Source organism: Dipodomys spectabilis, unplaced genomic scaffold (genome assembly GCF_019054845.1).
Source record: "Dipodomys spectabilis isolate Male_0828 unplaced genomic scaffold, ASM1905484v1 ptg000296l, whole genome shotgun sequence".
Taxonomy (NCBI): Eukaryota; Metazoa; Chordata; class Mammalia; order Rodentia; family Heteromyidae; genus Dipodomys; species Dipodomys spectabilis.
In genome coordinates, this window is record NW_024870973.1 from 584,721 (window position 1) to 609,834 (window position 25,114).

The 25,114-nt window shown below is 51.3% G+C and overlaps 1 protein-coding gene across 2 annotated transcripts in view; it reads left to right on the forward strand.

Moving 5' to 3' along the window:
- Window positions 1-25,114, forward strand: part of Etv6 (ETS variant transcription factor 6) — a 103,188-nt gene that overhangs the window by 46,688 nt on the left and 31,386 nt on the right. For both annotated transcript variants that reach the window (XM_042701537.1, XM_042701538.1), the window contains exon 2: window positions 4,620-4,749. In XM_042701537.1, the coding sequence (XP_042557471.1) occupies window positions 4,620-4,749 (130 nt within the window). The remainder of the gene's footprint in view (window positions 1-4,619; window positions 4,750-25,114) is intronic.

Here is a 25,114-nt window from a genome sequence, read left to right on the forward strand (position 1 = left end):
TGTCCTTGGCATGTGTTAACAGAATTGGAGTGATTTTTAGAAAAAGTTTCCTAAAACCAGGCATCTCGGCTCTGCAGTAACAGAGTCTTTTTGTATGTGCCAGACCTGGGTCTTGAACTCAGCCTGGGTGCTGTCTCTGAGCATTTTCATTCAGGGCTCTACTCCACTTCTAGCATTTTGGTGGTTAATTGGAGATAAGTCTGATGAACTTTTTCCTGAATGGGCTGACTTTGAACCTCGATCCTCAGATCTCAGCCTCCTGAGTAGCTGGGATGACAGGTGTGAACTGTCAGCACCCGGCTCAGTCTTTGAGGTGGCCTGTAAACCACTTTTGTGCAAGTTGTCTGCCTGCTTTTCTGGTTTTCTCAATTCCTGGAATGTTTAATCTCCAGGAAGGTTAGTATTTAACTGTAAGTTCTAAAATTTCTTAACCTCTTAGCCTTTCCAGAGAGTTATGATAGATACGACTGCACCCGCACTCTGGCAGTTTGCTTATTTGCCGAAGCTCCACATTGAAGAATTCTGAAAAGCAGATTCTTTGGCGACATCTGGTATTGGGGATGTATATTAGGGGTGGAAAGGGCACGCCTGTGTTACATGGAAGTTTCCGGCTCACAGCTTTCTAAGCATCCCATTAAAATGTGGGAATTAAATGGGTGAAGGGGGAGGGGAATTTAGATCACCTAAGATTCCGTAGTTCTTATAGGAACATTCAGTATGCTCTCCAAAATACCATTACTAACGGTTACTATAATGATTACTAAAATTTTTACATCAACCCCTGTCTGAAACTACTTTCGCTAAGAGCTTTGAGCTCAAGTCCGTGTCCTCCCTCCCGAGGGGTCTTCCTCCTGGCCTGGGCAGTGACAGATTTCTCTTCCTTCAGCCTCTGGGTCTCTGAAGATCTGTGTCTGCAAAGTCGAGCACCCCACGCGTTTTATCTGCTCCCCATCTGAACAGTCTGCAGGCACGTTTGGTCACGTTGCTGACCTCCTCCGGCTGCGCGTCCCTGACAATGCTCCCCAGCATTAATACCTCTGACTGGAGCATTTTAATTTAATTAGAGCGCTGCTTACAGCCCTCTTGGGAACTCCTTGCCCCTCTTCACGTTAAAATAAAGCACCTCTGGTTTCCATCGGTCTGACAGTTTGCTCCTGGGTGCATGCGCAGTCGGTTGGTGCTTTGTGGGGTCAGAAGAGCGGAGAAGTGCAGTTGTAAGGATGAAGGGCTCCCTTTGGAGCACTGAACCTTAGTCCCTGAAGCTCCTCTATCCTCACAGCTCCATCTCGTTGATTTTGCTAACTTCTGCAAGCCCCTAAGAGCAGACTTGGATGTTCCCCATTCCAACGTAGCTTTGTTTTGTTATTGACAGGTGCCTTCCTCCTTCACTGAACCTTTTATTCTTTCTTCTTTCTTTCTTTTTTTTGGGGGGGTGGGTCAGTTCTGAGGCTTGAAAGAATTTCACACTCTTGCTTAAGCTTTTTCACTCAACACTGGTGTCCTACCGCTCAAGCCACACCTTCACTTCTGGTTTTTTGCTGGTTCACTGGTGGTAAGAGTCTCTTCGACTTGTCTGCCCCGGCCGGCTTTGAATTGCAGTCCTCAGATCTCAGCCTTCAGAGCAGCTGAAGCAGAGGGTGCTGGGTGTGATCTCGGGGCCTTGGGTTCTGGCACCTGCGCTGCGCCCCAGCCCTCTTTTGCTTTGGTTATTTTTCAGATTGGGTCTTGGCTCTTTGCTTTTCTCCGATTACTACCTGGCACCTTCACTGAGTCCTTTGGAGTGTCATGAAGGTACAGCACAGAGCCATGGAGAAGCTGGGATTCACACTGCCACGGCCACGCTCAGCCAGGCTCCAGTCTGGAGGCTGGAGGCGGCTTTTCCAGGTCAGGGCTGTTCCCAGGGAGCCCAGAGGCTGGGAGGATGTGGTCTTGCATCTGGGTGTCCGGCCTTCTCCTGGTGTTAAGGAGCAGCCTTGTATTACACAGTACACCTTCATTCTCTCTCTTCCTCCCTCCCGCTCTCCCCCTCCCTTTCCCTCCCTTCTTTTTCTCCTCCCACCCCCACCCCCCTTGTGCTGTGGCCTTTGAAGACTTTCTGACAATGTTTTCTTTACCAACAGTTTCACTTCTGCAAAACCCATATAACAAAACCAGAAAGCGATTCTGGGAATAAAGTTAACGGTGGCTAGAAATACCCATGATGGGATCGGAGGGCTGAGGACTCTGGGGAATTTACGAAAGGAGAAAAACAGATTCTGTGCGGTGCATAAACGCCCATCTCACCTGGAAAAACCCTCAGCAGAGTTAGTACACATTTCCCATATACATGATTATATCTTGTTGACTCATTTACCCCAAACAACTCAGGACAAACATGAAAAAATATAACTCATCCTTAACTTAGGGTTGCTCAAAATATGTGTGCCATTTGGCGAAGTTCCAGAAAAGTGACGGCTGGTTGTGGTGGCAAATACCTATAATTCCAGCCACTCAGGAGGCAAAGAGTCATTGTTTGAGGCCAACTGGAGCAAAAAAAAGCTAAGAAGAACTTAATAAACAAATTAGACTGGGCACTGGTAGCTCCCGCCTGTAATCCTAGCTACTCAGGAGGCTGAGATCTGAGGATCAAGGTTCAAAGCCGGCCTGGGCAGAAAAATCCGTGAGACTTTGATCTCCAGTAAACCACCAGAAAACCAGAAATGGCACTGTGGCTCAAGTGGTAGAGCACTCGCCTTGAGCTGAAGAGCGCAGGGAGAGTGCCCAGGCCCTAAGTTCAAGCCCCATGACCAACAACAACAAAAAAAAACATAGGTAGAAGGATTTAGGTCCAGGCCATCCTGGACATAAACTTAGACACTCTCTGAAAGATAACCAAAACACAAAAGGCTGTGGGCATGGCTGAAGTGGTACGGTGCCTGCCTAGTAAGTGCGCAGCCTTGAGTTCATACCCCGATTGCCCATCTTTCCCTTCAAAAAACTGGAGAAAAGTAAAGTTGAAGATTTTGCTTTGCCTCCAGAAGACCTTTAATGGAAACGTGTTTGGTGTGAGAAATGAAATCTGAGCCGGGTGCCAGTGACTCATACCTATAATCCTAGCTCCTCAGAAGGCTGAGATCTGAGGATCACAGTTTGAAGCCAGCTGGGGTAGAAGAATGCATGAGATTCCGTTCTAATCACCAAAAAAAAAAAAAACAAAACTGGAAATGAAGCTGTGGCTCAAGTGGTAGGGCGCTAGAAGAAGCTCAGGGACAGCACACAGGCCCTGAGTTCAAGCCCCAGGACTGGCACACGGAAAAAAAAAATCAAATCTGGATCTGCTGTGAATTAAGAACCTCACCAGGAAACTTTAAGATGGATATTCAAACAGAAATGCCCCACCCACCCTGTTGCTGCTGGCTCTGTCTGAGGAAGGTGAAAGTTGCCTAGAAATGGTAATCGCGAGTCCACGTTTACTTCAGACTTCCTACCACAACCACCAAGCTTTTCAGGCTTGAGGAGGAAGAGAAGCTATAATTTGGGGAGTAGGCTGGTGGGGGAGGGGGGGTCCTCGCTTTCCTCTGCACACTTGAGATAAAAAAAAAATTAAAACCATCTTTCTTAAGTGTAAGCATTTTCTCTGCTTTAATCTAGAGTTTCTTTCACTCCTGATTTCTCCTTTCACAGGCATCTTACTGGTCTTTTTCCTCCCACATTAAACCACAGAAACTCACTGAAGTTACGTTGATGTCAGACTCGTTGATTTGTAGATCCAGGATGTAAATTGCCCCCAAACACAAGTATAACAGATGGCTTCTTGCCATAATTGGGAGTATATTAAGACTAATGATCATTCTTCTCTTGCCATTTGACTTGTTTTAATGGACCCAGAAATGCTAGTTGTGCTTTTCCTAACGTTTGAACCCAGGGTCTGAGCACTGTTGAACTCAGGGCCTGGGTGTTCTACCACATGAACCACAGCATCACTTGTTTGACTGAAAATGTTGGATCTACTGAGGCCCCTGCCCCCTCCTTGTAAGCTCACCAGGAACTCAGTTAAGCAATACTTCACTTAAATGTTCTCCTAAGTGTTCATTGACCCTAGCATGCCAGGTAGAGGGACAAGCAGGGGCCAGCCCCTTCACGTTAGGAAGGGAAAACTAAACAGTGGGTATTGTGGGGTTAGGTAGCTTGGTGATGGAAAACTTACAGCTAACTCAGATCCTGTTTCCAGGCATCCCTCCTCCCTGCTCAGCTCACTCTTGGTGGATCTGAGTAGAGAATCGTGCTTTGATCAGAAGCCGAGGCTGGTGCCAGACAAGAAGCAACGTGGGTTTAATGCAGTGGGACATTGACTGCAGCTTGGAGACACCATTTCTGAGATAGCTGCTTTTGCACTCATCTCTCACCCTCTCTCTCATCTTCCCTTACCTGGTCCTTGTCCAAGTGTACTCTGCGGTCCAGGGGAGAAGCCCCGTCTTCACCCTTTTCAGTGTTTTTAAATAAAAATCCCAAATACTCGGCATCTGACAGGTGCATGGGCCATCTTCGTGGGATGGTTCGGGAAGCCGGTCTTCCTGGTGACACCTGCCATCTCCATTCCAGATGTTCATTACTTTTCCCCCTCTTATTTTTAACAACAGCAGGAACGAATCTCATACACACCTCCAGAGAGCCCGGTACCCAGCTACGCTTCCTCAACGCCACTTCATGTTCCAGTGCCCCGGCCACTCAGGATGGAAGAAGACTCAATCCGCCTGCCCGCACACCTACGTGAGTGTCCGCCCACCTGGGAGGGCCAGGTTGGGAGGGAAGGAGAGCTAGGCTGTGGGGTAGTAGTGGGGAGTTGGGCCAGGGCTCCAGGTTGGCAAGGGGCACAGAGATGGTCACACACGCTACATGGCTGCTCCAGAACCTTTGCCCTCGTCCCACATGGCTGTGCAGAGTTTGATATTCTTTGTCTTATTTTTCTGCTTTCATTTCATCTCTGACAGTGACATATTTTTTAAAGGCTTACAGATGATGAGTGGATGGATGGATGGATGGAAGAATGGATGGATGGATGGATATGTATGGATGATGGGTGGATGGGTAATGAGCAGATGATGGGTAGATGGATGGATGATGGTAGATGGATGGATGGCTGATGATTGGATAATGGATAGATGAATGATAGATGGGTGGATGAGTGGATGCACAGATCCTCACAGATCCTCACATTGATGATTATACCATGCAGAGCTATAGCACGTTACTGTGAACTGTGAGACACAATCAGTAGTTAAGATTATGGATTCAGGTCAGAGCAGTGGTTTGGCCCAAATGCCTACTTTGTGGTAATCTGCATGAGCCCTGCTGGGATACCTCTGGCTCCAACATCTGGAACGAATCCTGTGGAAGTGGAGGTTCCCAGGCTCCTGCCGCCTGCCTGGCCAGGGCTTCCCAAACGAGGCCCACTTACCTCCTTCCCACCCAGTTCCCAGACTCGTGGCCGCTCACGATGCCTAGAGGAGCCCAGGGCCCCCTGACGGCTGCGGCTGGCCACACACTCGATGCATCCCAGATGAGTTTTCAGACCTAAAGGAAAATATTCTGTCAGGGGAATTGAGCTGGGATTCCAGACAATTCCCAGTGGAATGCAGATGGAAAGTACGGGGAAGAATCTGTGGAAGGACGGCAGGACGGACATTTATGGTATGGCGGGCTTGAAAGCATATTTAGCAGCTCGTTTTAAAGAGATACTCTCAGCCTGGTGTGGCTCCCAGAGGCTTCTTTTCACTGACTTCCAGACAAAGCCCTTCTCTTAACCCTTTGTCCTCCCATTCTTAAATCGACATATTCCGTGAAAGGGAGTGTAATTGCTACAAGTCTCATTCAGAGAGAGAATACAATTGTGGAGACCTGACAGTACCATCCGGGCCTCTGGTCTGCACCTGGAAAGAACAGAGCTGTGGGCAGAAGGGCCTGGCCCACTCTGGTATGGGCCAGTGCCTTGAGTGTGCTGTGGAGACCCTGTTTGCCCTGGGAACAGACACAAGTATGTTTACTGAGAGGATAGAAAGGGCTGGCATTCTTCCATAAAGGGATACGGGTTATTTCCAGGCTTGAAGGTAGAAAGGCTGAAGTACAGTTGCATCAGACCATGAGAAAGTAGTTGGTTTCTTCAAAGAGAGCCTTTGCCTTCCATCTCAGCTTAGAACCCCGCAGGACCAAGGGCCCCTCAGCAGAGAAAGGGCTGATCTTCCCCCACTCTCATCACGGCCGTCTTTAATTTGTCTGCTGATGGCCACCTTTCCTTGATTTGTGGGGAAAACACCGAAGGGTTCCAAGGGTATGTCGTGAGGTGGTGCCATCCCATTCCACCCCGGGCCGTGTGGTAGCATTCTGTCCGTTAGCGCCATGGCTTCCAGTCACAGGGGCCCTGTATCACAGTATGCCTTAAACGGTGATGCCCAGGCCAAGCAAGTAATAACTTATACAGATACATTTCTGGTGTATCAGTGGAAATTTAAGTAATTGAATGTCTTATTTTAAATTCTTCTTAAATGCTCTATCATCTCACATTTTGTTGATTTAAGCACAGCTAATCATAGGTTGAGTTTATGCCATTTTCCCTATGACTTTGCATCTTACAGTGTCTCTCTGGCCTTCTAAAAGCCCCATGAACTGACATTTAAAAGGGAAACTTAGGGCTCATCCATCATATTTAATAGGGTTACAGTTTACAATGTTGCAGGTTAATAAATAGCCGTAATAACGGCTCGTTGTTTTTCTAGAGTCAGAACAGCAAAAATGGTCCCCAGGCCCTCCTACCTTTCCTCGCAAATCTCTTGAAATTCTTGCATTATTCCTCCTGCTTGTGTGTGCTTAATAATTCAGCTGAGCATCTTCCTTTGGAAACATTACCTCCCTGCTCACCCACTCTGCTGTTCTGCATTCTCAGCAGAGTGATGGAATTTCAGGCAGTCCTACAGCAAAGCAGAGCTGTATTAGAACCTGCACAGACAGAGGGACGCAGAGCCTGCACAGAGGGATATAGAACCTGCATAGACAGAGAGACATAGAACCCTCACAGACAGAGGGACGTGGAGCCTCGGTTTTGTATACATTCAACTTACTCGCAAAGGAAGAAGCAGATAGATACTCATATTTTACGCTGCTATAAGCAACAGAAGGTATTACTATTATCTCGTTTAGTCATGTGACAGCTCCTAAAGCGTGTGTTGATGCTCCTATTTGATTGACAGCGTGACTAGAGCACAAATGACCAGGTGCATGCAGCATGGGGAGGGTCTTGCAGATTTATTTCCGTGTCAGTGGTCATCCTTGAGTGTTCTCATGCGTGACTCATAAGCCTGGAGCTCAAGGCTCTGCTACACCTGTTAAAGTGGCAGTGTTGGATAGTGAACTGGAACAGGACTTGGAGGTGGTGAGCTGGGGCAGGACTGTGGAGATGGTCATCTAGGACAGGCAGGACCGTGCGGATGTCCCTTGGGCCCCGATAGGCATGACCCTCCTGGACTGCCATCCTCTGCAGAGGAGGGTGGAGACGGGAGCCTCTTGCCATAAACCGTCCATTCAGTCTTGCCCACCAGCTGCGGTGCCCTCTACTTTCTGGTAAACTCAGGCTGGAGTTTAGTTTCTCTTGGCAGCCCAGTTATAAAGACCACAGGACCGTGGTAGGGGAAAGAGGGGCTCAACCAAGTACACAGGTAGGGCAGCCCGTCCCCCGGAGGGGCCTCCTAACCCCAGCAATCGAGATCAGCGGGCACGGCAGCAGAAAGGATTTGATCCAGAGAGACCTGTGCTCCAGGACCATCCTCCCCATGGTTTGCCCACTCCGGCTCAGATTTCCAATAGCACTACTGGCAAGGGTTCCTGGGGCAGAGCTCCTGAGGTGGCCCTGGAACGGTGCTCAGTTGTCCACAGTGGCCCGCTGCAGCCAACGCAGGGCTGGCCTCCCTGTTTTAAAGGCCACAGGGAAGCATGCACACCCGTCCTTGTTTGTTTCACTGAAGAAAGGACCCCAGGTTCTCTCTCTATACCATTGGAATCGTTTTTCCTCAGTCATGTAGGGAATAAGCTTCATCTTCTAATGGTTGCCCAGGGTTTGTCCAAGTTCAGTTCTGTCTTACAGCCTCCATCCAGGGCCCCCCATCCAGGGGCGGCCTCCTGCCCTCACCTCTGGCCCTCCGTAGGGAGCTTTCTTTTTCTTTTCTTATGTTTGTATGTGTATTTTCTTTTTTTGGTGTGAACGTGTATGTATATCTGTCTGTGTCTATGTATGTGCTGATCCTGGGGCTTGAACTCGGGGCCTGTGCGCTGTCCCTGAGCTTTTTTTTTTTCAAGGCTAGCAGTCTACCCTTTGCCACAGGTCCACTTCCAGCCAGCCTTTTGGTGGCTCATTAGAGATAAGAGTTTCACAAATTTTCCTGCCCAGGCTGGCTTTGAACCTCAGTCCTCATATCTCAGCCTCCGAAGTAGCCAGGATTAACAGGCATGAGCCACCGGTGCCCGGCTTGGGGGATTTTTCTTCATGGTGTTCTCAGTCTGTGAGTCTCCTTGCCCGCTGGCCTTCCCCTCTCTCTTCAGACCTGTTGTCATCCTCTGTCCCTGGATGGCCGGTGCCTGTGGCCGACAGGGACATCAGAATTGAGGCGGGAAGGTGGTTGGTTCTCAGAGGTCATCCTCAGTCCCCACACGGGTACTGCAGTCGTGACCTCTGGTGATGTAGCTGGCCGACTACCTCTTCCATTTTGTTTCCCCTTCAACTTTTGGGCACCTTCACTTTTGCTTTCAGATGCCCAAAGACTTTCTGTTCCCCGTGAAGCACAAGGGTCCTGGTTGGCTGCCAACAGCTTGGAAAAGAAAAAAGGAAAAAAAACACCCACAGCAGAGCCGCCAGGATGCTAGGGAAGGGAAATTTCCTTTTTGGGTTTGCTGTCTGAAAGAATTTCCGGTGCAGCCAGACGTTAATTCCTAGCTCTATGCTTCCTGATAAGGAAGCAGCTTCAATAAATGCGGCTATTTATAGATGTCTTTAAAAAAAAAATCATATAACCAGGGGTTTCTGACCTTTCCTTTCGCTTTGCATCTCACACAGTGAACATTGTGTACATTTAAGGCGCTATTCCAGCGTGAGCTTTGGACAGCGACCCTGGTTCGGAGCTGGAGAGGGAGGGGGAAGGGAGAGACCAGCCACCCGTTGATATCCAGGGTTCTCAGCCTCCTTGGCCTTCTGAACCAGACATCTGGAAGCCATTGGCAGTTGCTTGTCCCTATCTGGGGCAAGGGTTCAACACGGGAGCCCAGAGGTACCCATCTCTAGTCTAAACCCCACACTGAATGATCCTTACAGGCACTGGCGGCTCATGCCTGTAATTCCAGCCACTCAAGATCTGAGGGTCATGGTTTGATACCTTCCTGGGCAGAAGAATCCACGAGACCCTTATCTCCAATTAACTACCAAAAAAGGTGAAAGTGGGTCTGTGTCTCGAGTGGTAGAAGCACAAAAGCTCAGGGACAGGGCCCAGGCCCTGAGTTCAAGCCCCAGCACAGGCACAGAATAAAGCAAGTAAATCAACAATCTGGAGAACGAGGCTGTTTGATGAGTAGAGACAACAGGGAAACGAGGCAGCTGATGTTTCTGTTTCTTTCTCCTTGCTGTCTCCCTGGGTCATGCCGACCCTCAGACTTCTACATTCTCTCTTGGCACCCTGTGTCTGCAGAGGCAGCCTCGTGTAGTCTGCGAGGCTGGCTGGTAGGCAGGGGTTAAGAATGCAGTAGGAATCTTGCTGCATGTGTAGCACCGGGCTCCCTCCTTCTCCTTCCTTTCACAGAGCTGAGCTGGGCTTGCAGTATGCAGATGGAACCTGCACTCTCAGGTTACCCATTCCCACCCTGTTCTCCCCAGGACTGCCTGGCATCTTACCCCTAACTCTCCCTCTTAGAGTTCCTGGCAGGCGTGACTGATCGCTTCCCCCTTACACGTAAACCCTAGCCGACGGCTCTGGCTGTCCTGGTGCTATCTTAGGTGGGTGCTGACTCCCCATGGCTGTGCCAAGTGTGAGTGTTTTAAGATTCTTTCTCCAATGTCTTCTGAAGCCAGGGCAGAGCAGGAATTGAGTGCTGTGACCTGGCCTGGCTCTGGCCGTATGCCCAGTGTAGATTCCCAAGTGTCATTAGTCACTGCCGCCTGTGCTTCCTGCTTCCACCTTGGGTGGGTGGACTAAGCCTCACTCTTCTGAAACTGACCCGTTTATACTTCCTGTGGACTGTGGCAGCCGTGGTCACCATGGCTCTCACATCTGTTTATATTTCCTGTGGATCCTCCATGGCTCTCACATCTGTTTATACTTCCTGTGGATCATGGCAGCCATGGTCCTCTGTGGCTCTCAGATCCGTTTATACTTCCCGTGGATCATGGCAGCCATGGTCCTCCATGGATCTCACATCTGTTTATACTTCCTGTGGACCGTGGCAGCCGTGGACTCCGTGGGCTCTCAGATCCAGCAGTGGTATAGATACAGAAGGAGATGCAGTAGAGAGATAGCAGTCTTTTTTTAAGTGACTGGAACAGGTGTTGGAGTAGCCTTTCTTGCCCCCACGTCTATGTCTCTCCCTTCTTCCCCTCCTCTTTCCCCTCCTGTTCTCCCCTCCCGCTGCCCCTCCTCTCCTTTTTAACTGAAGCAGTAACCCTGTGCCCCTCCTGCCAGCTTGTAGGAGCCGAGTCTCTGGAGAGGACCCCAAGTGAGTAATTCATCCATACACCATACTGAGCACCTTCAGGAACCTTATATACAAATTACTCAGCGTAACCACAAACACCGAAGCACAGATAATAGGTCTGCTTGATATTACAAGTGGTGTATTGCTTCCCAAGTTCACGCCCAGAGTGCCTACAACCACCTGTGGACCATGCGTCCACACCCGACTCCAAAGCCCATGCCTTCCCTTCACTGTGCTCTGCATCTTAAACTCCTGAAGTTCATTTCCCTCTTGCTCCTGGTTAGGAGGAGAAAAAGTGAAAACCAGAAAATGGTTGTTGTTTTTTTTTTAATGGTTGGGCTAGAACTTAGGGCCTGGGTGCTGTCCCTGAGCTCTTTTGCTCAAGGTTAGTGCTCTACCACTTAAGCCACAGTGCCATTTCCAGTTTTCTGGTGATTCGGTGGAAATAAGAGTCTCACAGACTTTCCTGCCCAGGCTGACTTTGACTTGCAAAGGTCAGATCTCAGCCTCCTGAATAGCCAGGATTACAGGCTTGTAATCCTGTAATCCACCAGCACCCAGCTACAAATGGATTTTTTTCATAGGAAAAAATGCGAACAAAATTGATATAAACTACTGACAAAAAAAGACCAAAAGGATGAATCAGGGATGTGGAAATGAGAGCCAAGCTACCTTCTGCACTTGGAAGGCAAATTTTCAAATCCAGTCCTGTGGCCACACATATTTTCACATAGCTGAAAAATTCTGGGCTGTGAAAAACAAACGAAGTAGACAGATTCGCACTGTGTCTGATTTTCCATCCAAGGGATGACAGGCACACAAGAAGGCATTGCGCAGTGAGGGAGGAGCTTGAATGAAGATTGTGTTACCTTAAGCTGACATGCTTCAGGAAACTGCCTGACATTTCGGTGCCTTAGTTTCCCCACTTGGCACACTTGCCGATAGGAGGCTAGAATCAGTGCTTTGAACCGGGCCTCTGGGCCACAGAGCTCTCTGGGTCACCCTCCTGCATTGTAGTGCTGGGGTTGCACATGTGGCCCTGAGGCTCCTCCCGGCTCACAGGGCTCCTGAAGAGAATTGCAAGGGGTGTGCTCAGAGCAGCACAGCCTGCCGACGCACATCATGACAGCGTCATTCGATTGCCGGTACTCAGCATCCGCTTGAATGCAGACCTGGATTTGGTGCAGATGCGGTATTCTGAGGATGCAGAAGGCTGTCCTTGCTTTAGCTGCAACTTAGGAAATACAGAAATCCAGCATCTGGATGTCTGCAGTTGAGATGGGGTTAGTGCTTTTGTGGGATGGGAACCGGCACAAAACCTTGCAGGGTTTCTGAATCTGCCTGTGACGTGTGTCCCTTGTCCCTTGTGCCGTCTCCCGGTGGTGGCCCTGGCCTGCTCCCTGCCTCCCAACTTTGAGCCCTTCCCCTCCCCCACACCCTAGGAACCCTGTGTGCACTGTCCCATGCCCAGTGATTGTGCACAGGTGTGGCTTCTGGTAACTGCTCAGCCCCGTCTGTATGGTTTGTGGGAATCCCCTCACAACTCGGTCCCCGCCTGCTTTTCCTTTAGCCTGCACACATTAGTGTCTACATCTTTCTCCTCTGATCTCCATGGGCAGGCCACACAGATAGGTCACGTGGTTCTCATTCAGCAATTAATACTGCAGCAATTGATTGTGGGGGGGAAAGCCCAGTTGGCAAAGGGCTTGCAGGTTCTCAGCCTCTGAAGGAACGCCTTTGATGCTGAGTTTGAAAGGACTTTTCCATCCACATTAGCCAGGGAGGATCTTCTGCCATGCCCTGGGCATGAACGCTTGCACCCAAGAGCCTGGACAGAGGCCCAGTAAAGGGAGACAGAATGGCCCTGAGCTGCAGTGAAGGCCAGACAGACCAACAGGAAGGCCCAGGCTCTGCCTCTGGACAGACTGATGCAGGCCCGGGTTCTGTCTCCTTCCCTAGGTCTTGGTCCCCCATCTGTCAGACAGTTGCTAGGGAAGTAGGATGCAAGGCCACTCAGGGAAGGGTCCTCCCAGACATAAACAGCAGGGAGAGGACATCACCTGTGGTTTTCCCTTCGAGACCCCTTCCACACCTGGGTCCCTGGAAAGCCCCTACCCATCCCCCCCACTTAGGGCTGTCAGGCACCGTATGTGTTCTGTGACTTAACACTCGGCCAAAGCTGATATCTACACCCATATTTGGGGTTTAGTTTAAAGGCCTTTTAGGATCACACCAGTAGAAATCCCCTGGGAGAGACTTCCCTCACTTTACACTCGGGAGGGAGGAGCTATAAGCATTTATTTTGTGTTTATTTGCAGTAGAGAGGTTTGAAGTTGGTATTTTGAAAATATCCTTAATGTCCTGAGCGATGAGACAGAGACAGGCATGGATTGTTCTTTACCAAGTGTATCTTTGAGGGGCTGGGCAGGTGGCTCAGTGGTAGCGCGCTTGCCTCGCATGCAGGAGGCCCTGGGTTCGATTCCCCAGCACCACATAAGCAAAAAGAAAAAAAAAAAGCCGGAAGTGGCGCTGTGGCTCAAGGGGAAGAGCGCTAGCCTTGAGCTTGAATTTTGGTTTTTAGGCAGATAAAAGTTTTATTTCTGATGGTTCTTGGTGTGCTCAGGGCTGGGTAGAATTATCCTGGCTATGACTTCAGTTACCTGCTTCCAGAAACCTCTGCAGTGACTCCCACGGCCCAGGTGATGGTAGGAAGGAATGTGGAAAAATGCAGTGGGGGGGTGGCAGCATTGGTGTTGTGTGAACAGCTGTGGGGTGGCAGTGTTGGCATGTGGACAGCTCCGGGGTGGCAGCGTTGGTGTTGTGTGGACAGCTGTGGAGTTGAGTGGTTGACCTTTGTTAGCTGAAGAGGACTCAGGCTCCCGAGGACATGGCTTTGGAGACAGAGGGCTTGGGACCGGCTGTGAACAGGACCTGGAGTGAGGAGTGTACTCACTCGGTTGCAGTGACGTGCAGCCTCTCAAACATGAGGCTCTCCTGTGGCACCTGAAATTCCACCCGCGAAACCCTCATTCCCACGGGGCACGTTCCCACTTAGCTCTGCTTAATTTAAAGACCGTTCTGAGGGCAGGTGGTACCTTAGCTAGGAGAAACAGATCCAGCTCCTAATCTTGTATGAAAATTAATTCATCTCTCTTTTGCAGTGGGGGCAGAGCCGGGATGAGGACCGAGGGAGGGGACAGAGCTGGAGATGAGCCCGTAGCTTTGCCTGGGGCTGGCGTTCTTGACAGAGGATGCCAATGTATGATGAGGGAAGTATCCAGGCCCCTTGATTTCACAGGACTTGTCTACTACTTGCCACACACAGCCACAGCCCTCCAGACAGTTCCAGCAGTGTGAGTCCCTGGGGGACACTTTGCAGGTTGGTGTGAGTCCCTGGAGGATGCTGTGAGTATGGTGTGAGTCCCTGGGGGATGCTGTGTGTATGGTGTGAGTCCCTGGAAGATGCTGTGGTGATAGTGTGAGTCCTTGGGGGATTCTGTGAGTATGGCGTGAGTCCCTGGAGGATGCTGTGGGTATGGTGTGAGTCTCCAGAGGACTCTGTATATGGTGTGAGTCCCTGGAGGATGCTGTGGTGATATTGTAAGTCCCTGGAGGATGCTGGTGTGAGTCCCTGGAGGATGCTGTGGTGACGGTGAGAGTCCCTGGAGAACGCTGTGTGTATGGTGTTAAGTCCCTGGAGGACACTGAGGTAATGGTGTGAGTCCCTAGAGGATGCTATGGTGATGGTGTGAGTCCCAGGAGGATTCTGTGGGTATGGTGTGAGTCCCTAGAGAATGCTACGGTGACGATATGAGTCCCTGGAGAATGCTGTGGGAATGGTTTGAGTCCCTGGAGGATGCTGTGGGTATGGGTGTGAATCCCTGGAGGATGCTGAGGTGATGGTGTGAGTCTCCGGAGGATGCTGTGGGAATGATGTGACTCCCTGGAAGATGCTGTGGTGATGGTGTGAGTCCCTGGAGGATGCTGTGGTGATGGTGTGAGTCCCTGGAGGATGCTGTGGTGATGGTGTGAGCCCTGGAGGATGCTGTGGTGATGGTGTGAGTCCCTGGAGGATGCTGTGGTGATGGTGTGAGTCCCTGGAGGATGCTGTGGTGACGGTATGAGTCCCTGGAGGGCACTGTGGGGACAGTGTGAGTCCCTGGAGAATGCTGTATGTATGGTGTGAGTCCCTGGAGGATGCTGAGGTGATGGTGTGGTGACGGTGTGAGTCCCTGGAGGAAGCTGTGGTGACGGTGTGATCCCTGCATTTCCTTTGCTGTAAGGATTGGTTAGGGCTTGCTAGTTCCTCAGCTGGCTGTAGGCAGTCAGCAGTGGCCTCAGTTTTTGGAAGACAGTGCTGGGTCCTCCTCTGAGATCCCACCGTGGTGAAAGAAGTCATAAAGCCTAGAAAAACAGGACAAAGCAATTTTATAGCCGCCAGCAGCAAACATCCACCACAGCCCCAGACCCTCATGTTCGTACATGAGTTAGGTTTTAGTGGGCTGTGCGATTCTCACTGGTCCCTCAGACCCTGACCTGTCTCCAGTGGGCAGTTCCCGCCAGCCCTGGCCGGCATCCGCGTAGATCCGGACGTTGTGCACTGTCATCGCAGAGGGAGACTCAGACATCTCTCATCCGTCTGACCACCGCTTGATAGGCAGTTTGAAGTTCAGGGCTATCCCTCTCCTGTCCTTTAGGTTTTTGTGATGTTTCTTTTCATGAAAGGCAGGGGAGGGTTGGAGAGGACTCAGGGTCTGTGCACTGAACCTGAGCTTTTTTGCTCAGGGTTTGCACTCCACTCTTGAGCCATAGCGGCATTTTGGTGGTTAATTGGAGATAAGGTCCTCACAGACTTTCTTGCCCCAGGTAGGTGGGTTTGAACTGTGATCCTCAGCTTCCTGAGTAGCTAGGATTACAGATGTGAGCCACAGGTGCCTGGCCTTTCTCATGAAGGGATTTGAAATGGGCTGTTAAAAACTTACGTGCAGGGGGCTGGGAAGGTGGCTCAGTGGTAGAGCGCTTGCCTTGCATGCCTGAGGCCCTGGGCTCGATTCCTCAGCACCACATAAGCAAAAAGAAAAAAGCCGGAAGTGGCGCTGTGGCTCAAGTGGTAGAGCGCTAGCCTTGAGCTGAAGAGCTGAGGGACAGCGCCCAGGCCCAGAGTTCAGGCCCCACAACCGGACCCAAAAACAAAAAACAACTTACGTGCAGGTCTTAGGCATGAAGAGCTACATGGCCCCCACTCGGGCCTATCCCTTCATCATCCCGCCAAATCTGAGTGATTTTCACAAGGCTGCAGCTTGAATGTGAGCTGCTTCCCCTTCCAGCACCAGAAATCAGACCCCAGCTAGAGGGTCTAGAGTCACCATTTTGGTTTTTTTCTGTGTGTGCTCTGCATTTGAGATGCCATGATCTTTGTGGCAGAAGGCTCAAATTGGGTCTGAGTAGGAGTGATGCGTTGGCATTGTCCCGGGCTGCACGTGTGTGTGTGTGTGTGTGTGTGCGCGCGCGTGCGCATGCGCACGCGCGCGTGCATGTGTGTCTCTCCATCTGTCCATCCATCCCTGCTGCAGGTACCAAGTCCTGTGGTGAGTTCACGCTCTTGGCATCCCAGGCTGCAGCAGGTCTGGGGTGAAGGGAAGAAGAGGCAGGCGGGCCGGGCTTGGGGGCCCCCCACGTGCTAGGCGAGGGTTCAGCTGCTCGCCCCTGGCCAAGGCCACAGCCAGTCCCAGGGTGTGTTCAGGACTCTGCTGCCAGAGTTTCTTGAAACAGCTCTGCTCAAAGGCGTATGCTGGGCGCACTTCTAAGGGAAATTTCCTTTTTGGGGAAGTTGAAGCAAAGGAATTTCCTGTGTGGGCAGACAGCTTCCTGGCTTGAAGGCTTCTCGGAAGGGAACCGGTTTCATAATGAGATGACAAATTAAAGACATACCAGCCCGGTTCACTTCAAAACAGCCACCGGGAGCCTGGCGAAGCCTGTGACACTCCTCCCTCCCAGAACGAAAATAAATCCCATCCTGACAGGCTTCTGCAGCCCATTCTCCCATCCTCCGTCCCCACATTCCTTCCTGCTCCCCGCCTCCACCCCGCACACTGCCACCAGCCCCATCCCAAGCAGGCCGAGCAGCAGGAGGCAGTGCCCTTCCTTCCTGCCCCACGCCGCCCTTCCTCATGGCCTTCACAGTGGCCTCTCCTCCCTTCCCGCATGACATGAAGGTGTCTTTGGGAGCCAGACACTGGCCACCCTCTCACCAGCCAGCCCCACCCTCCGCAGGCCAGGGAAGCCAATGCTGTTCTGGTCCAGGGAGCTGGGTCTAGAGTCCGCCCTGTCCCGGAAGCAGCTCTGCCGGACCAGCCGCAGACTCACCCATCTACCGGGTCATTTTCATTTCTCCTACTTCTGTTCAGGGCCACCAGCCTCCTCCCTCTACCCCGCAGGTTGCTGGGTGACAGACCTGTACCACCAAGTCTTTTGAGATGGAGTCTTGGTAACTTTTTTTTGCCTGGGCAGGCCTTGAATTGTGATCCTCCCATTTCTGCCTTTCAGTAGCTGAGATTACAGGCATGACTGTGTGTACCCATTCAGGTGCCGAGCCCAACACAGCACAGCCAGCAGTGTGACCTGGGCAAGTCTCCTGACCCCTTGGCCTTCGTTTCCTTAGCTCTGACGTGGGTACAGGAATGCCCCTCCACAGTGTCACCTGCGAATTGGGTCATGGTTTTAGGGATACTCGGCAAAGACCTCAAAGCCCTCCGTAGTTGGTATTGAACCACCACGGGCCTAGAGGTGGAAATGAGGGACTGGGCCCAGACAGGGGATTTGCAGATCAGGGTGGGATGTTTATTAGAGGTTTTCTCTGTATGCAGAATGGCTGGGCAGGGGTGGGGGTAAATCAGTGTGGCAGGTGACATGGCAGGAAGAAGAGCTCAGGGACCGTGCCTGTGGCCACTCCACAACTCTGGTTTGTGATGAACTGTTTTAAGTTCCAAGGCTCAAGTTGCTTCTTTGTAAAATGAGGAGGAATCAATCTATGACTTTAATAAAGTCTTGTTCAAGCATGCCAGCATGGGTTCTTTAGAAGGCCCTGCCTTTTGCAATGGCTTGCAGGGTTTGTTCTCACGAGTAGGGGAGACAACTTGGCATGGGGTATCACTCCAACGTGAAATAACTGGGACAGTAGGCTAAACACAGCTGTGCCCCGGGAGGACTTGTCTCAAAGGACCTCCCTGGCCCCCGAGGCAGTCAGGAGACGTCCAAAGCATTGTTCGCACGTAGATGCCTTTCCAGTCACAGCCTTATCCAGAGGCTGGAGTCCCAGTGGTGTCCAGTCCAGCAGGTCCAGCCCTGTGGCAGGTGTGTGGCTTGTGACTGACTTCAGAGCAGCAGCATTGTCCTCCCTTCAGACACAGAAACCAGAGCTGGGAGCTGGGAGGTGTGCACGCCAGGCCACGAAATGGGCAGCATAGAATCACACCCGGTCTGACCTCCGTGGACCCCACTGCCTACTTACACCCAGCACCTGAGAAAGAACCAGAATTGAACACACAGCCCCCATGACACCTGAGCATGGCTGTGTGTCCTGGAAGCCCGGGGCTGGCCCTGCCCATATACAAGGACAGAACCCTGACCACAGTCCAGGGAAATGAAGGAAGGTGCTCTGAAATTCCCTGGAAATAGCGGTTTGTGACTCTCTGGGCTGGCTGAAGTAAGTTCCGTTTTCTGTCCAACCAGTACTGATTGACAACAGAACTACCACACGTGGTGCTGTAGCAGTAAAGAGCGAGTCATTACTTAGCAAAGAAGGTGAACAGTTAAGTACCCTCCCAACCAGCACTCTTCTATACCCTGGGGAAGGGTGAGCATGGTGGCAAACAGGCAGAATTCACGAGCACGTTCCCTAACTGCACAGAAAAGTGCATGAATTCTCAGCTCTGCTCAAATAAGCGTTTGGTCTATGACACTGGATGTCCGAAGTATCTTCACTTATTTGACTACAGTGCAGCTCCAGAATTCATTTTTCTCCCTCATTTCCATTGCTAATACAGATTTCCAAGCTATTTTCAATTCACACTTGACATCAAGTAGAAAATCTGAGAAGCAATTCAATTTTCACAGTACTGGATGACAAAGGGCTCTGGTTCTGAGCTAGTCTCTGGCACCAAAACAAAACACTGTTAGTGTCATTCGGAGTTCACGGCAAAAGACGGTGTTGTTTCTCCTGTAGTGAAATATAATCTTTTCTTGGACTTTCTTTAGCAGCCTATCGGTCTTACAAAATATATCTTCCCTCGTTACTCTTAGTCCCCATTTGCTCCAGATGGAAAAAAAAAAGCAACAGTATTGACATGTTGTGATTTTGATAGGCTTCTTTGATCCTCTGAGTAGATGGAGGATTGATAGATGGGTAGATACATGATTGGTAGGTTAGATAGGTAGGTGATAGCCCTTGTCAAATAATATGTGTATACATACATATGTCAACTGCATTTTTTTTCTTCCGAGTCTCAACTGTGCAGAGACTTGAGATGAAGAGGGGAAGTTTTGAAGTGGACAGGAGGATGGTCACATGGACAGGACGGGCAGCCACATGGATGGGTGGTCATATGGACAGGATGGTCATGTGGATGGGATGGAAGCTCGGATCTCAGAGCAGTTTCCTCATTGTACAATTCTAGTTATGGGACATTACCTTCGCTCAGTTGGAGCAGATCACACACTGTTGTACGGTAACCCCTAGCTTAGTTTAATTATTTCTTAGTAAGGAGGAGATTGTGGGCTGTTGCACTTCTCTTGAAAGAGACTTTATAATGACATAGTCCAGCCAAGCTGGCATCAGAAGAATTTTCTAGAGGAGTTTTCAGGTGTGAGCAGGGTTGTCACAGAAGGAAGGGCCAGGTAAACCCTGGCAGGCCGCCAGGCCCAGACACTTTCCTGCGTCTCCTGGACACCCCCAGCGGTGGGCCGTGGTCAAGGGGTGGATGTTCTCACACAGCTGAGGGTAGACCTGGAGCCCAGATGGCTGTGAGCAAAGACTGGGAGCAGACCCAGCTGCCAGCCAGCGGTTCAGGGCCCCTGAAACAAGAGGAAGTTGGCTCATCTCGGAAAAGGGAAGAAGAAAAAGACGTTGGGTTGGTTGGTGCTTTGCTTTCCATAAGCGAGGGAGAGTTGGACTAAATGGGAGAGGGTTTGGAAGGACAGCTGGGGAGAACTTCCTGACCGCTAAGGAAGGAATGCGGGAAGTAGAACAGCTGTGGCTGAGGGGAGGCTGCTTTAGCGAGGCCCCAGAACACAGTCCCAGGAGGGGATTGAGGCCTTGGCAGGGAGGTGGGGAAAGAGGGGACACTGAGGCACAACCCCTCTTCTGTGGGTTCCTGATAAGGTGGAATGCCATGGGTTGGAACAACAGGATCTGCTCGCGTTTGGTGTGGCAGCTGGGGCTGGCTTGGGGCGGCCTTGTGCTCAGGTCAGTGTGTAGTTTTCTAGTCCACTGTGGCTGGAGACTTCCACAAGGAGTGGTTGGGGGCCCAGAGCACGTTGGGATGTGGCAGGGGAGAGGGGGTTCTGGGACTGTGGCCTGAGGGCATGGACTGGCATCCACAGCAGACGCTGACCTGCTTGGCCGTAGCCGACCTGTGCTGACCACTAACGCTCTACCAGCCACTGATAATCCGTAAACATGTCTTTACATGCATCTGCATTTGCCTCCCCTCAGCAAATATTAACAGCACATACCATGCCAGACGAGGGGCAGACGTTTACCTTGTTTTCAGATTTGCCATCCCACCGTCTGATGCCTGCTGGGGACATGGGACTGGACCTTCTGGGGGCTTTCCTTGCTCAGATGGCTCCTGCATCGAGGCCTTTTTATGAAATGTGTCCCTACGTGCGGGCCAGGGAACCCAAGAAGTGGCTTCTGAGCAGGCTGATGGCTGATACCGAGTGGTTGGCACACATCAGTGGGCTGTGAGGCGCTTTGGCCTTGGCCTGTTTGTCCAACACAGCTGTCCAGGCTGGACTGTCGTCCTGACTCACATCTCCAAGTTCTGGTGTTCAGCACCGGGCTCTGATCTTGCAGCCTAAGCCAGCTTGTGGTCGCTGCAGGTCACCCATGATGACACAGATGCACAGCCTAGAGCTCTTGGTCAGCTAGAGGACACCAAGGCCAGCAATCAGGGGAGGCGTGGCGGAATCCACTTCTTCACGAGACAGGGACCAGGGGAGAGGGTGATAGAATCCACTCCTGAGACGTATGCATGTACTTACACCTGGTCACCCAGACTTTCACTATTCACACAGCAGGTGTACGTGTGACAGACATGGATTTTAAGGTGGAGAACTGCACAATAATTAAGAATCAATGTTTTTGAGTGCTGAGCACCAATGGCTCATGCCTGTAATCCCAGCTGCTCAAGAGGCCAAGGCCTAAGGATCATCATTGGATGCCAGCCGAGGAAAGTCCCCGTGAGACTTTTATCCCCAATGAACCCCCAGGAAGCCAGAAGTGGAGCTGTGGCTTAAAGTGGTAGAGTGCCAGACTTGAGCAAAAATGCTCAAGGACAGCATCCAGGCCCTGAATTCAAGCCCCAGGACTGGCACCCTCCCCCCCCCCCACTCCAAAAAAAGTTTTTTAAAATGTTCGTTGAATGTAATTTAAAAAGCAGGATACAAATAGCCCTCCTCAGAATACTTGTGATCTTTTTTTCTTATCCATAGAAATAGACCAGAAGGAAATTCAAGAAAATAGTTATTGCAGTTATCTCTAGAGAAGATCGTGACTGTAATGTCTTGTCCTCCTTGCGTATTACTTTTTCCAGCATTGTACAAGATTACTTTTGCCCCTAGCGGGCGAAGGAGTAGGAGGTGAGGTCTGCCCCCAGCCACCCAGAGTGCGGGCCCTTGTTGCCGTGTGTGGGGTGAACACGAAGCCCTGGGGGTCCTGCCCCCAACCTGGTCTCCATCTATCCTCCCACCTCATTGCGCTCTGCTTCCCAGTCATTCGGATGAAAGCATCTCTGAGGTTCCATGCTTTACACACTGCCGGTGCTGTGCCATTGTACTGCTGAGCATGCTCACACTGCCTGTGCTGTTGTACTGCTGAGCATGGTCATGCTGTCAGCTTGGGCTGGTGGTTATTTTATTTCCCAATAGTCCAACCCCGATGTGCACTGTAAGAGACAAGCGTGGCTTTTGTTTCTCCCCGTCTTGGCCTTGAGTAGCTGAGAGCCTGTGTCTTCAGTGCACTTGGGCTCCCACCAGGCACTGGAACCGGGCCTGCCGGCTCCCCCGTGCGCATTGCATTTCGGCAGATGTCTGCGCACGCTTCCCTGGACGAGACAGCCACCAACAACCAGCCCCCACGGTTTCCGAGTGATCGCCACTTCACAGCCGGTGCTTTGGTGGTTCTTAGAGCAGCACGGCAGCAAATGCATTTGACAGAAAAGGAGCACCGGGCCCAGCCCCAACGCCCAACCTGCCGAGTTCCAGCCTCAATCCTGGAAGCCCTTTGAACCCCCGTGATGTGCTCGAGGGCTTTTGATGGTGCCCACGGAGAAAGCAATGGTGCTGTCAGATGCATAGAATGGTCTCCACGCTTCAAAACCTTTTACTTTTGTGCCCGGGCCTGAAACAGCTTGGTTCAAGTGCACCGCCATTCGGCTTGCTGCCAAAGGGAGAATGTGGAATAATACAGAACGTCCCCCAAAGTTTTGAGAGCAGCGTTGAAATGACCCTCCTCAGTAAATGCCATCCGCCCGCCCAGCAAGCGGGAGAGAGGAAGTTCTATGGTGCGACATAGTCTTCTGGGGGATTTTGCCTATAGCACTCTTTGACTGGCTGCAATGGTACAGATGCCTTCAGCTTGCACGTATGTGTCAGGGCTGCAGCTCAGTGGTAGAATTCTCACCCTGCCCACACGGAGCCCTGGGCTCCAGCCCAGCCCCGCCAGAAGCAGAGGTGCGGGATGTGGAAATGACATCCAGTCACCATCGGGTGGGCGAGCTGGCGGGTGAGTGGAGACCCCTTGTCTCTGCTGGTTTAATAGATATGGGTGGCTTGCTGTTCCCAAGCACCTGGCCCAGCCTGTCCCCCTCCATTCATTCCGATAGCTGCGCTGACGTGAGTCCTTCACCCTAGCCCCACCCCAGCGGCGTGCCCTGCCCTGCCCTGCCCTGCCCTGCCCTGCCCTGCCCCGCCCCGCCCCGCCCCGCCCCGCCCCGCCCCGCCCTGCCCTGCCCCCTCCGTCATGCCTGCACCCCTGCACGTACTTCGTGCTTCGCTGTTTCATTGTTGCGTCTTTTCCTGAGTAGCTCGTGAGCTCTCTGGGAACAGGGCTTTGCATTTTGTGCTGCTGTTGGGCCCCCCGAGGCCTAGGACAGTATGCGTCCCAGGAGACAGACACTGGTTTGTTGAATCAATTAGGGAGTTGTACCCTTCTGTCTCTATCACCAGTTCCCCCTCCACCAGTGTAATTAGGGAGAGTAATGGCAGCCTGAGTGTTTCTTGCTTTGCCATATGCCTTTCCGTATCAAGCTTGGCGAATCTTGTGTGCAGAGAAGTGTGTCACTACAGCGCCACATGGAGCTCGTTCTTGGCTCCAATGGGGCGGGCAGCCTTGCGCTCCGTCTGCGTCATCTCTGCGTCTTTTTATAGCTCACGCTCTTCACAGCTCCTGGATCCAGCTTTTAGTAATTCTGGACATTGGACTTGGCTGGGATTTGAGAATCGGGTGACCAACGCTGCCAGGAGACGCCTTATGTGCTTGGCATCTTGTGTTGGCACTTGTGTGAGCAAGCTGCCATGTAGAACCCAGCCATTGGCTGCGAGAAGGGACCAAATACCCTGGCAGGGGAGACATGGAGGCACAATGTGGAAGCCAGTGCCAGTGGCTCAGGCCCATAATCCTAGCCGCTTAGGAGGCTGAGATCAGGAGGATGACAGCTCAAGGCCAGCAAAGGCAGACTCACAAGCCCCTTCTCAGTCAGAGCTAGGTGCAGCAGTATGCACCAGTCATCCTAGGCATGCAGGAGGCCATGATCCAGAGAGTCACACTTGCAGGCCATCCTGAGCAGAAGTGTCTGAGACTCCTTAACAGGAAAAGCCAAGCATGGTGGTATTCACCTGTCATCCCAGCAACAGGCAGCAAACACAAAGTAAGACTGAGATCCGGGTATGCACCGAGGCAGAAAGTGAGACCCTGTCTCCAAAATAGCCAGTGCAAGGAGGATGGCTGTTAGACCACTTGTCTAATAAGTATCGCCAAGTAAATAGATGATGGATGGATGGATGGATGGATGGATGGATGATTTTTGGAAGGTGATGGATGGGTTAGTGGGTGGGTGGATGGATGGATGGATGATTTATGAAAGGCTGATGGGCGGATGATGGATGGATGAGAAGAGTTGAGGATGATAGATCAATGGTGGATGGATAATAGATGGGTAAAGGATGGATGGATAAAACAAAGATAGTTGCAGTGCAGACCCTGTGCCCTGGCCGGTAGTGAGAAGCACGGTGCGGTGTATCATGGAGGGCTGTGTATCATGGTTTCATTTCAGTCTTTTCATATCAAGCCTCTATTCTACTATATTCTTCATGCCTGAACCCCGTGTTTTGCAATATTTTTCCAACCACAAAAACCTGTATTAATTACATACGACTTAATTTGTTTTCCCACTTTTGCCTAATTAGAAGCATCAACTGCTAATGCAGAACTTGGGATAAACAGCACATGCTCCCATAGCTCCGCTGGCAAAGCCAGGGATTTATCAGTTGGCCGTGGGCTATGTCTCCGATGGTTTCAGTAGATGTGTGTTTGGCCACACCTGGAGCTGACACTGAGATTCGCATCCTATGTCAGCGGCACCAAGAGTCCGCATGGTGCCAGGTCATGAGGTGAGATGTCTTTGGCACCCTGGGGTTGGTCCCCACCATAAGAAGAAAAAAGTCTTAAATCCAACCCTAAAGGTGTTACAATGAGGAGAAGGAGGAAGGGAGGGGAGGGAAAGGCAGTACTCTTGCCTTCTTTCCAAGGACATAGTGAGAGTTCTCTCAGTCATGGGACCGCTGGCTGGAACTCAGCTCTGTTCACAGGAAGCTGCTGTGATTCACAAAGTGCATCTAGGCAGAGATAACCCCGGTCCATGCGGCTGGGAGGGCGGTGGGTTCCTGCCCTCCCCAGGAGAGACAGATCGGAAGCACTGGCCAGAGCCAGCCGAGCGTTAACCTCAGGAAAACCCACATCACCGGACAGGGCCCACACGGCCCAGAGATGAACTACATTTAAGTGAATCCCTGTCAGTTTCAGATTCTTCTGCTAATGGGGCTCAGTTTTCATCCATCTGCTGTAAACCCAAGCGATCTTTATTTGTGGCTGAGCGAGGAGGGGGGAGAGGGGAGGGTAATAAAAGCATTC